General features: G+C 42.7%; 1 protein-coding gene across 1 annotated transcript in view; it reads right to left on the reverse strand.

The window, feature by feature from the left end:
* Nucleotides 1–13,060, reverse strand: part of myo1d (myosin 1D) — an 81,331-nt gene that overhangs the window by 52,114 nt on the left and 16,157 nt on the right. Inside the window, exons 2-11 of the mRNA XM_079182361.1 lie at nt 12,506–12,714; nt 11,290–11,383; nt 10,378–10,543; nt 9,715–9,768; nt 9,278–9,373; nt 8,539–8,655; nt 7,508–7,711; nt 6,986–7,131; nt 6,683–6,797; nt 6,223–6,393 (exon numbers count right to left, since the gene is read on the reverse strand). Coding sequence (XP_079038487.1) covers nt 6,223–6,393; nt 6,683–6,797; nt 6,986–7,131; nt 7,508–7,711; nt 8,539–8,655; nt 9,278–9,373; nt 9,715–9,768; nt 10,378–10,543; nt 11,290–11,383; nt 12,506–12,714 — 1,372 coding nt within the window. The remainder of the gene's footprint in view (nt 1–6,222; nt 6,394–6,682; nt 6,798–6,985; nt 7,132–7,507; nt 7,712–8,538; nt 8,656–9,277; nt 9,374–9,714; nt 9,769–10,377; nt 10,544–11,289; nt 11,384–12,505; nt 12,715–13,060) is intronic.

The raw sequence follows: 13,060 nt of genomic DNA on the forward strand, positions 1-13,060 counted from the left end.
CGGGGTATTAAATCACTGAGCAGCATCCTCACTGTGGACCACAGACTGTAGCCATCGAGACGTCACACATTGCTTTGTGGACTGACGTTTTCAAGCCTCGTCGCCATTTTGTTTTGTTCGCAAGTTACCATATTTGTGACGTAGAGACGTCGTAAACGTCTCTGGTAGCAGCAGCGACCTGTCAATCACAGTAAGCCCCGCCCCTAAAGCATCCCCTGCTTTATGGTCTGTTTGACTCTAAATGGACCATCAGTTACTAAATGAACATCATGTTGTATTGAAGAAGACTTGAAACTAGAGATTGAGACCATAAACTCATGTTTACAATGTTTACTGAGGTAATAAATCAAGAGAGAAGTAGAGTCATTTTCTCATAGACTTCTATACGACCAGAGGAGTCGCCCCCTGGTGGTCAGTAGAGAGAATGCAGCTTTAATACACTTCCTTCTGCATCGGCTTCACTCGACAGAACCGGAGGTAGCCGTCTGCTCTAGACTCACATTTCTATGATTATACATTAGGTTACACTCATCAGACTGCCTCGGTGCTGAACATCCACTTCTCTCTGTGACCTTGCTGCTGCCGCTGACCTTGTGCCTCCCTGCAGCTAACGAACAGAGCATCTCTGAGATTAGCATCATCAACACATGGCCCCTTGAAAGCCCTCACCACTTAGCGCAGACCCCCTACATGCATTAAATACATGCGGCAGCAGGCCGAGGACACACACACACACACACACACACACACACACACTCACACACTAACACCACATCCCATTAGTATGCTGCACCTGAACACGCCGAGTGCTGTGAGACGCTTGTGAAAGGTAAATCTAAAAAAAGGTGATGAAGGAAGTAGAGGCAGCTTCCAGGACGGCTGCTCCAAAAAAAAAAAAAAATACTACTGTGTCAGCATATCATTATAAAATGAAAAAATAAAAGAACATCTGAGAGGATCAAAGCAGCGTACAGTGAGATGAAGATAGTGTTGGGATGAAGGAGGGCAGGAGGTGAGGAAATAAAAACACGAGCTAAGAGGAGAATGCAGGAGCAGAAATGAAAGATTTTACAGCGAGGGCACATGTTGATGCGTCAGCTAAGTTTTTGATTAAAGGAAGAAATGCTGATGTGGTAGCTTATAATAAACAAATCCCATAAATTGAGTTATTCCTTCTTTTAAAACGTTCTGACTTCTCTATCCCCTCTCTGACACTTTTTCCTCTGACCACTAGAGGTCAGCAGAAACAACACGGACATACTGTGTGCTCCTGATGAAAACTGTCAAAACAAAAAACAAACAAACAAAGAGATAAAAGACGCTCTGTGGAGCAGATGGGGAACAAATCAGATTATAATCAGCACAAATATCATCATAACGCTCTATCATAACGAGATTTAATGCAGTGGATTTAATTCGTGCAGTAACCTAGAGCGCTGAGATGTGTTCGAGTGAGAGAAGGTCCTGTGACTTGGTGCAGTTTGGGATCATTTTTAATGATTATTTAATAGAATATATTCTTCATTATAAACATACACACTTTAATTGTAATTTTCTGTGACAGAAAAGGGACAAAAATGTTAATCAGCAGGTAAAAAAAAAATGCAAATCGTTTATTTTTGTTCTTAATAATTTGAGATGCTAATTTAGTTTTTCCTCAATCAGTTTAAAGCTAACCAAGCTAGCCGCTGCATTAGCTCTCTGAGGCTAATACAACATCTTCAGATGTTACTTTGCTGTTGGGCTAACTGCTAACCTTTACTATCGTAGACTTGGAACTCATTTGCTAATACTTCAGCGCTCCGGCTCTGTTGTTGCTTTATTAATACATTTTTACTAATTCAACACTTTTGACTCTTGTTTATAGATTTCTTTCCCTTTGTAATCAATATTCAATTTATCCAACACTGCCAGTAAGATGCCTTCAACCATTTGTGTGTAGTTTGCTGTACAGCTGTGCACCTACACACACAGTGGGTGCAGACGAATGTGCTTCATCATTTTTGGAAAACACAAAACAAGTCAATAAGAAAGATAACCAGCCAGATTTGGTTGTGGTGCAATGACCTAAAAATAGAATTAAACACAGTATGACTCAGTAGACGAGAGTAAAGCATTCATGAAACTAGTTCACTGTCAGCGTGATGAAAGTGAAGAGACTCACAAACACAACCTGATGAAAATAAAAGGAAAGTCACGTAATATTTAGACATCTCAGTAAACAAGTCCGTGGCTCCGGTGCATCAAAACTGTCTGATTAATTCATAACAAGGCTGAGAAGCCTGGAGGCCAGTGAAACAGAATTCATCATCACCAGACTGCAAAGCAACAGGACATGTTGAGAAGCTGAAGCCACAACAGAGAGCATCTGTCAGCGATGGAAGCTTTCTACCTTTCCTCCTCTGCTTCTGATCTGTTAGCAGCACCTTTAGAGGTTCAAACATGTGTGTGTGTGTGTGTGTGTGTGTGTGTGCGCGCTGAGCCATCGTCATTAACCCTCTGAACCCCAAAACCTGCGGGCGGGATTGTAAACGAAACAAATATATATATATATATATATAGTTTTCTTCAAACAATCACCAAAACTTCCAGAAGCTGTAACAACTGTTAATATCATCAGATGTTCATCTTTCCGACGCTCTTTGAACACATCATGCCCAACGAACGCTTCTGTCAGAAATTGTAACCAAAACAAATCTTAAATTTGTGATATTTCAACAAAATCATATAAAATCTCGCCCTGAATAAACGCTTTAAGTCGCTTTAACTAGATTCTGTAAAAAAACATGAAATTCTGAGCTCCTCAGAGACAAACAGAGAGGAGAGGCTGTACGTGTACATATAAATAGTTCAATGTACAGAGCATGTAACACTTTTGGGCACTTGAAAAAATGTTGGATGTATAAATTCCTTTTTTATGATTTACAGCATCATAACTGTGTTATACTGCACACAATACATGTTGGGAGTTCTCTCTGCTTCTAGCCATGATTGTGCCGTTTCCACAGAGGACTTAAATACTGCAGTAAAAAGCGAGGCCGCAGGGAGTAAAATGTGACAGGAGCAGAATCAACACCCCAAAGACTGCTCGTGGTTCAGACGTGTGGTGCTGTGCAGTGATGAACGAACGAGGAGGGTTAACAGCCGGGGACAAGGAGCGCCGAGTAAAGACTCTAAGAGTCTGAACCGCAGCACAGATCGTGTTACAGGAACATCTCCGAGAATAGATCTCTGACTCAGTCTCTTCCGATGCAGGAAATTCAATCCGTACACTGTGTTTGTTTCTGCGGTGAGAGACGGGCGTTGGCAGCACTCAAGACTCATTCTATGACCACTAAGACGGCAACTTGGCACAAAGAAAATCTCAACTCAAGGTCCAGTTTATAGGACTTGTTTCTGAGGCTTTCAACTACTGTACACCTCACGTCCTGCCTCAGAATCTGAATCGGCTTTATTGGCCAAGTGCTCCTGCACTGAGAAGGAATATCACTCGGTTTCTCTTTTGCACTTACACAGAAATACAAATAATAGTTCGGGACGAGGACAACAAAGCTGGACAAATAAAAGATAAAGAACGGACTGTTGTGTGCACAGGTAGGTGTACATATTATGTACATATATGTCAAAACACTGAATGGATGTACATGGACGGGATGATTATGTACAATAAACGTCTTTATGCTGTAAATACAGCCTGTAGGATTTATATCGACCTTGCAGAAAAGAATGTGCATTAAAAACGGAGCAACATCAGCTGTTTGAAGAACTTTTGAGAAAACTATCCGTCTTCCTCTCTGCTGAAACGCTCCGCTGCGTTACGCCACCTGGTGCTGGGCGGGTGGAGCACAGCGGGGTTATTGGAGCTGTTCTCCACTCAAACACAGCTGCCTGCTGCTGCTGGTAATGAGACGGAACAATGAGCCTCAATCGAACCAAACCCATTTCTCAGGAGACATGCTCATTTGATCCATCGTTAGTATAACAAAACATTGACGAGCGGAGCCTCAGAAAATGCAGGAATCTACCACTGATACAGCTGCTCCATCAGTCCTCATTCACTGTACTTCTATCCCTGCTTTCCATCAGTCCCGTCCTCTCCATTGATGTGCATATCTCACTTCCTCTCACATTTAATTCCAAGTCTCTCCCTGTGCACCTCCCCTCTCTCTCTCTCTGTCTCTCTCTCTGTTTGTTTTCTCAACCTTCACTCTTTTTCATCCCGGCAGACACACATGAAAGCTGAGAGGTTGAGCTCCGAGGCTGGAGAGCCTCGGAGGGTGTTTTAAGTCTGCAGAGCCGGAGATCACTTTGAACCCTCACAGCCAGAGCTCATTTGCATCTCGAACGTTGGTTAGGATGTTAGGATGTGTGTTTTGGGTCACACTGATATACAGAGAGAGTATCTTCTTGCTCTTTTTTTTATATTTGGCTGAAAGTAATTCCCACATCTGAAAAAGACTGCAAATATGATTATGACCACTAAGTGGTGCCGACAACAAAATGCCTAATGAGACGTGCAACAGTCAGTCTGCGACACGTTCTCATGTCCATATGGGACAATTACTCAACCTCAAAATGAATAACTCTGATATCAATCAATGGCTGCGGTCCAAAAGTCCCCAAAATGACCTCCTAACGTCTATTCCGAACCACTTTTCCTCTTTTAAACTCACGTTTTAAGGCTCAATTTTGTTTCTTTGCAGTTTATTGGAACACTGATTTATACTGAGTGAGCGTTCTGTGTGGCACATGTAATGTAACGCGATGTAACGTAAACCTTTGATTCATTTGATGAACTCTATTGATTCAATAACACTAACTACTTAAAAGTCACAAGCCAAGAACAATTCTTTACTGCAGTTGAATTTCGGGGGTGAATATTTCCAAGTTTGATTATGAATATTAGTTGATTTTATTAAAAGTTCAACGGAGATACCATGTAACTTCAATTAGCCAGGAGGAAGAGTTGATGTGTGAGTCTCCTATTACTTTAGAAGAAGTTAAAAGACGCCATAAATCATCGAAATGATGAAATCACCTCAGATTTTTATCTAAGATTGTTTATGAGTTACTGGCACCTGAGATATCGCGTTCACGAGAATGGGATGGAGGTGAGGTCTCTCTCTCTCTCTCTCTCTCTCTCTCATGAATTAGTTTAACCTCCTGCCTCCTGCTCTCACCACCACCCTGTCACAAACACAGCAGAGCACCAGCTCCGTACATTCCCATTGGCTAGCAGTGACATCACTTGTGCAAAGTGTTGAGTCAGACTCCTGATCTCTCTCTCTCTCTCTCCCTCTCTCTCTCCCTCCATCCCTCTGCCCTCTCTCTCTCTCTATCTATCATCACTCTCTCTCTCTCTCTCTCTCTCTCAGCTGCTGCCCCCTTGTGTCTGAGCAGAGACTTGCAGTCATTTAAAAAAAGAAATAACACAAAACAACAGCTGTGTTTTTACTTATCAGCTGTTCCCAACACACTCTTTTCCATGTTCAACATCTGCAGAGGAACTGAAACAAACTGACCCCAGATCAGAGTGACTTTCACCTTCTCCGAGTCATCCGATCCCAAACGTGGCGTGTTGAGTCGGACTGTAAGCCTTCCTGATTATTAAAGCTAACAGGATCATGTTCAGACACTAATGGTTACTTACTGCAGGGTGTAATCTGTCCTCTGCTGCTCTCAGGTTACTACGGCTCCATCACCACAATCTCACGTACAGCGCGATGTTTCTATGAAGGTTTACGGCTCATTTTATTGTTTCACTTGTTTCATTAAGTTTGCAAATCACAGCCAGGAAAGAAAGAAAGAAACTAAAATATACACTTCAGCTGTGAAAGAGAGATCAAACATTTTATGACTAAAGCTGCAACAAATGATGTATTATTATATTATAGATTACCGGATCGGTCTATAAAATGTCAGAAAACAGTGGAAACAATAACCTCCCTGAACTTGTGTCATCAGATGTTTAGTTTTGTCCAAAAGAAACCAAAAAAAAACATTCACTTTAAAACGTTAAAGACAAACACGAGCACACAATTATCACATTTGAGACGCAAGAATCATAAAAGTATTGAAATGTCTTGTGCTTCATTGATTATTAAAATAGTTCCGATTCATGTTGTAAATGATATGTGTTCAGTGTTCAGCATTTTGATCTTTGACCTCAGCCGAAGAGGCAGAAACTGTCCTCTCTGTTCATGTCTGACTCATGTTTCCTACCTTGCGGCTGGTGTAGTGGGCGTGTTTGGACAGCTTCACGTTGAGTCCTTGGAGGAAAACCTCATCGGTGACTTTGCCCACATTCATGCAGGCTTCGTCCAGCACGGAGAAGATGCCCTTATGCTGCTGCTCCACCAGGTCCACGATGATCTGGTTGTTGAAGTAATCGATCTGACGACAGAGGAGAGGAAGACGAGACGAGATAGAAAACAGTAGAATAAGTATAAATAAATAAACAATAGTGTAAGAAATAGAATGTGTATAAACAGAAGGCTACATACTATACTAGTAAATAAAAGTAATCATTCATCTTTGTGAATCTAGAAAGTCAAAGCTGTTACATTTGGACAGATTGAGAGACATTCAGCATCCGTCAGAACAATCTCTCTCACAGGACACGTTAGAAATGAGCAGAGATACTCTGGCACATGAAACAGAGCCAGGACCTCGTCCTCCTTACATGTTTCCAGGGGATTCCTTCCCGCTGATACTCCTCCTGCTCCTGCTTCAGCACCAGCTGGATGAAGAGCTGCTGCAGCTTTTCGTTACAGTAGTTGATGCAGAACTGTTCAAAGCTGCAGAAAGAGAGACCGAATGTTATAGATGCAGCTGTGTGTTAATCATCGCTGTGTGTTACAACCAATAAAATCATTTGTTAAAGAAATTGTAAAATGTATGAATTGATGTTCTTATCTTCTAAGATTCACAACTTTCAAAAATCGATTTTTTTTAATATAAATAAAAACATTTTAAAGATCCACACCTGTTGTTCTGGAAGATCTCAAACCCATAGATGTCCAGCACCCCGATGACGGTGTTCTTCCCGTGGACTCTGGCGTCGTAGTTTTTCACCTCGATGATGTCATTGATTCGTCCCACAATCCAGCAGAACAGCCGCTCGTACATCGCCTGCAGACGACAAACAGTTAAGTGTGCGTTAAAGTGTGGCGGACGCTCAAGGGGCCCAGAGCAGTCCGGAGCAGAGACGGGCCTCTAAAAGAGCAAAATGTCACAATACCAGTGAGTCAGACTTTAGGTCACAGCCCACACACAGTGCAGCTTCCTCCGCTGTCTCCTCTGTCTGGAGTCACAACACTGTGACTCATGCTTGTGTGTGAATCAGTGTGAATCGCAGTAAAGAAAACCATGACCAAGCACTAAGTGAAAGGTCACAAACCCTCCAGGCAACAGCAGGCCAATGTTTTTGTTTCTTCCTTTTATTGTGTGCAGCCCACTACAAAGACAGAACCAGCATCATGTCGTTTAACGTCCTCCCAACAGTAACCTTAGCGAGGGCGTCCCGTCCGTAGCCGGCCTCCTGCGCCGTGTGCTGCTTCTCGATGACGTCCCGGCCCGTGGCCACGGTGCGGTACAGCAGCGCCTTCTCCATGTTCTCCTCTTTGACGGACAGCAGCTCCCGGATCACCGACACCAGCTTCGTGCTCTCTATCAACGTCACGTCGCCGTCCACGCCGAACGTCAGGTTACCCTGGAAGAGAAGCCGGAGGGGACGGATTATGAGATAGGACTTCATTAAAGGAAGTGTTTGTGCCAGTTTAATTACAACAGAAGAATAGCAAAAAACAATAGAATAAATATATTAACATGTGTGAACAATAAAATAACAATTAAGTGTAAAGAAATAATACTGACACCATTGCGTAATAGAACACAATAGCAATAAGACTAAGGTAAATAAATGACGTAAATTTAAAAAATCAAGTAAAATAGAACATTTTAAATGTCTTATTTAAGGTTTCTTAGATAAGTTATAGCCATAAACTGCACATCTTTTAAATCAGAACAAGCACATTTCTCCAAATAGGAAGGATTATGATACCAATTAGTTTTTAAATCGGTAAAATACTAATTAGTTACTTTAGATCTCTTGCTAACGTAACCAAGAGTGTCTTTTATATAGTTAACAGCAGTTGAGCTGCAAAAATGAACTTAACAGAACTAACTCGACTAAAATAACAGATTTAAAACGTTGTCTCTATTTTCCCGATAATGAATAACGCATTACATAACTCTTCTTCATGAAACTTCCTCAGTTATAGACCTTTAAAATAAACCGTTACTGACTGAGATTACTTGTGAGCGTCTTTCTGCATTGGACTCGTTCTCCAGCAGGAAAAAGAAACAAAGAAGCAAACAATCATTTTTAAATCCGCACACTTTGCTGTCTTGGCGAGGACACCGCTCCGCTCTGCCAAGCCGGCGCTCGTTTGTCTGAAACCTATACTCAGTGTCTCCCATATTGGGACACAGCCGGTGTGAGGGAGGAGCAGGGATTTGGGTGTTATCGGGTATTACCAGATGTAGGATGGTGGCCAGGATCTTGTAAACAGTCTGAATCTCGTCCCCGGTGAAGCCGATCACTTTCATGGCGTCGGCTACGGCTTTGAAATCAGCGCCATCGTTGATGGAAGACTGGAGAGAGAAAGCAGGAACCGGGTCATCATCATTGCAATGTTTTGTTAGATTTTTCCACAGTTTGTCTTTAAGGAAAAATTTAGATTTCTGCGTATTTAAATGTGGAAAAACTACATTTTACACGAGTGTTTTGACCCGGGGGGGGGGGGTCACAGCCTTTTCTCTTCTCTTCCAGTCGATCCAGCCGGGATATCAGATCCCCACAGTTAATTCAATTACAAACCGGTGCTGAACTGCGAGTCCCACAGCGTACAAACCGCCGCCTCAGCTGTTTGGTCGCATTGTGTTCCATGACGTCAGGCTGTTTGTTGCTGTCAAGTGTTTTTTTTTTGTTCCTGCTCGTTAAGGTCATGCAGCGGCGCACAGCAGAGCTCCAAATGAAAAACACTCGGCAGAGATGACGATCTCCACATGAGACACTTTACACTCGTGATTCGTGAGGTTCGCTTCAGAGACGCGTACACTGGCGGCGAGGAAACGCACATCTGTAAGTCGTGTGCTTGATTGTATTTATCCCTCTGCAAACACACTAGAAGTCGCTCTCCCAGATGTTTATTTTGGGGTTTTCTTCCTCGGCTGCTCCTATTTGTTTGTCTGGGAGTAGAATTGTAAGAAGCACCTTGATTTGGCCTCCAACTTTGATGTAGTTGTAAGCAGTCGGGTCCTTCTGGATGTGAAGCGAGCGTAACAGGGAGTCCGGAGCTCCTCTGAGCAGCTGGAATCAAAAACATCACACGTTACTCACAACACCAGTACATTTCTTGTGTTTTTCAATTTACTACCAACTGTAATTTCTGTTGGATTACTCTCACATAATGCACACAGCCTTGTTCATGTTTGAATTTAATACGTCTTCACTTCCTGTACAAACGGTGACCTCACTCTCAGCTCACTACACTCCTGCATGGAGGAACAAAAGGCCTCTTGATGTGAAATTCTGCACGGATTCGTATTTCCTGCTCCCGAGTTCAGTCTTTCACATGCTCGAACTAAAATAAATGACTGTGCACACACACACACACACACACACACACACACACACACACACACATTTACCTGGTAGTATGAATGAAAGCTCCGCTCTCCTTCCTGTTGGAAAATAACTCTGGACTGTTGGAGGAAAAGCAAAGACAGCGTAACATCAGCGTCGTCTTAAAGCAACAACAAAGTGGGGGAGACGTGTCACTCTGCTGTCTGAAAGCAAAAGCTCTGCTATTACCACGGTCAGTGGTTCCCAATGTTTGTGGCGTGTGACGCGTGTTTTTGTGTCTAATGGGAAAAACTCTTTTTGAAATCGGTCCAGTATTGAAGGAGAACGACTGCAACTCCTCACCGTCAATGTAGCTCCTATAAGAGTGCTTGTTTTTGCCTCCGACAGGCTCAGAGTGTTATTATAAGGGTCAGAAAACATTATGGAAAGTCAGTGGCAAAAGAAAAAAAGCACTTTAAGTGGACGTACATGGCCGGTGAGGAGTTTCCCGTTTGGCGGCGTCTGTCTGCAGCGTTCTCCTCAAAACTGGACCAATTTCAAAGAACGGTTGAAAAATGCAGAAGTTACCCTTTAAGACACAAACTCTAATATAAACGTGAGACAAACCACAGCAGATAAACTAGTATCTGCACTTGCAGTACAAACTTTACTGTACTGAATCACTGACGTCTCCGTCACCACGTACGACCGCCCTTGGCTTCCTCTGAGGCTAGCCGACGCTCCGTTACCTTCTCCAGCAGGTAGTTGCTGATGTGGCCTCCGATGGGATCCCCCTTGAAGTCAAAGTTGATGTCCATGTACTTGCCGAAGCGGCTGGAGTTGTCGTTGCGGTTGGTCTTGGCGTTCCCGAAGGCCTCCAGGACACAGTTGGATTTAAGCAGCATGTTTTTCACCCTGAGGGAAGGCGGGACCAGATCACAGGTGAAGAGGTGAACCAGAAAATTGCTATTAGCAGATTGAAAGCCTGCTATGATACAAGTTATACTGTAATGGCTCTTGAATGAGTGAGTGTACATCTTGTACACAGTAGAGTCTACATGTTCAACTGTACCTGCAGCAGTTTGGATTTAAAGTTCACCTAAAAGCTCTTCATCTCTGACCTACATTGTGTTTACTTCAAAGCAAAGCTTTTCTTGTGCTTCGCTCTTAATATCTATCGATGTCAACACACTTGAATAGGACCATTCAGTATTATTTCTCCTGTGGTGTGTGTGTGTGTGTGTGGGGGGGGGACAGTCCCCACCCACTCGGTCCTCAGTCATCTGCTCTACAGCCTGAGCTGGGACTGTATCTCACTCTGATCTCAGAGACTACCGGCAGTATTAATCCCTGAAATATGACAATGACTTACTTCTAACTACAACAGCTGCCATAAGAGAATAAAGCTGACCTAGAAAATAATACAGAATGAGCCACGCAGGCCTCAGGCACCAGCAAAGATGTTTCCTGTGTGTGGAATCTTCACACACAGGAAGGATTTTTCACCTTCAAAATATGCCGTGTATCTGGGCTCATTTGGAGAAACAAAACACATCTCTGTTAAAGGTATGACTGCATGCGGGACTCCACAGAAGAACTCCTCCTTCTCTGATAACATTCTGCAGTTTCGTCACCAAAGCAGAGTTTGAGCAGCAGCTCACCTTTCGACCTCGGCCCTCTGATTGGGATTGGTGATAGCAGCGATGTATTGCATTATGTACTTGCTGGCTTCTGTCTTTCCTGCTCCACTTTCCCCTGCAAATAAAAACACAGTGCAAAGAGCTTTAAAAAATATGATTTCATATGTTTGGGTTATTTTGAGGCAGTTTGCTTTGATATTTTCTGTCGTCACTGTGGAGCCTCTGAACTCCACAACCATTTGAAACGCTTGTTTTCTTTTATAAGTCGCCAAAAATACAACATTTATCATTGACAAAAAAAGGTTTTACAATTTCTGACAGGCCTTGAACTAATCATGTTTGACAAACGCTTCCTTTGATCTTAAAACGATGATATCTCATCAAAATCACGTTTTTTTTTTTAAACGTTTGCGGTAATGAGACGAGACCGACAGTCACGTCACAGAAACTCTTAATTCAACTGAACTGCAGGCGGCTGCTCACGGAGCAGAGGAAGTGGTAAGCAGAGGTTGGAAAATTGTAAATAGTTCAATATGTACTGAATGTGGAGCCCTCGGTTTTCAATATTAGGAACACATGTGGACATTTTGAAAAATGTTGGAGGGAAAGATTCCTTTTTTTTGCAATTTTGGTAAAATAAATAATCAAACAATTCAACTTGCGTATTTATCTTTTTCATGATTTAAGGTGTTATAACCGTGTTACTCTGCACAAAAGACATACGGGAGTTCTCTCTACTTTTAACCACGATTGTTCTGTTTCCATTGCGGTGCAGGATTTAAATATTGCAGTGAAAAACACCCTGAAACTGTTTGGGGTTCAGAGGGTGAAGCCTCATTTGGGGTCTTTTAAAGGGGGATCAGTTCCCCCTCTGACCACTAGGTGGTGCTTCGTCCTCTGCATGGTTTCTCCACGCTGCCACACAGCTTGTGACCACATAATATGAGTTTTAGGAAAAATAAGGTGGATTTCTTTCATCAACTTGGCAGATGTTGAATCAATTAAGAAGTCTCTCTTCCTGATCTGTCAGGAGAGGGAACACCTGAGCTTAACAGGAAATATAGGATTATTACAGCAGGACTTTATATTATAATATAAGGAAATAGGACGAAAAGTGGTCAGAAAAAAGTAGGATTCCAAACTATTCTTCTTTTGAACTGTACGAGGGAGTCGGACATCTCTGTAGGACATCTCTGTGCTGTCTGTGCGGCCCATGCAGGGGGCTTTCCCGTGTTACCTGAGATGACGATACACGTGTCTTTGTTCCTCCTCTTCATGGCTTTGTAGGCAGCGTCGGCGATGGCGAACAGGTGCGGCGGCCTCTCGTACAGCTCGCGGCCCTTGTACTGCTCCACCACGTCGCGGCCGTAGATGTTCATGGCGCGGTAAGGGTTGACGGACACGACCACCTCTCCGATGTACGTGTAGATCCTCCCCTTCTCGAACCTGAGGACACATTTAGGAATACAGTCAAATATCAGATGTACTTTTATTCGTGTTTGTGTCATTTGTTTCCACACTGACTGCAGAAATACCATCACGTTTAAGGCGTGTGACTGTTGTAGTTTCTGTGTTCAAGCAGGTAAAAAAAAAAGGAATTTTATTTATAAGCATTTATATATAATAAACAACCCTGTTCAGGTTCAGTTCAATATACATTTATACAATCATACGATCACCCAGTGACGGTCTATCTGAGAAATTGACCAAATTTCTAATAAATGAGTGAGAATAAATAGATCTCTTTATTAGACCTCTTTATTTATTCATTAAATAACTAATTGACAAAATT

This window comes from Pholis gunnellus (assembly GCF_910591455.1).
Source record: "Pholis gunnellus genome assembly, chromosome: 21".
NCBI lineage: Eukaryota > Metazoa > Chordata > Actinopteri > Perciformes > Pholidae > Pholis > Pholis gunnellus.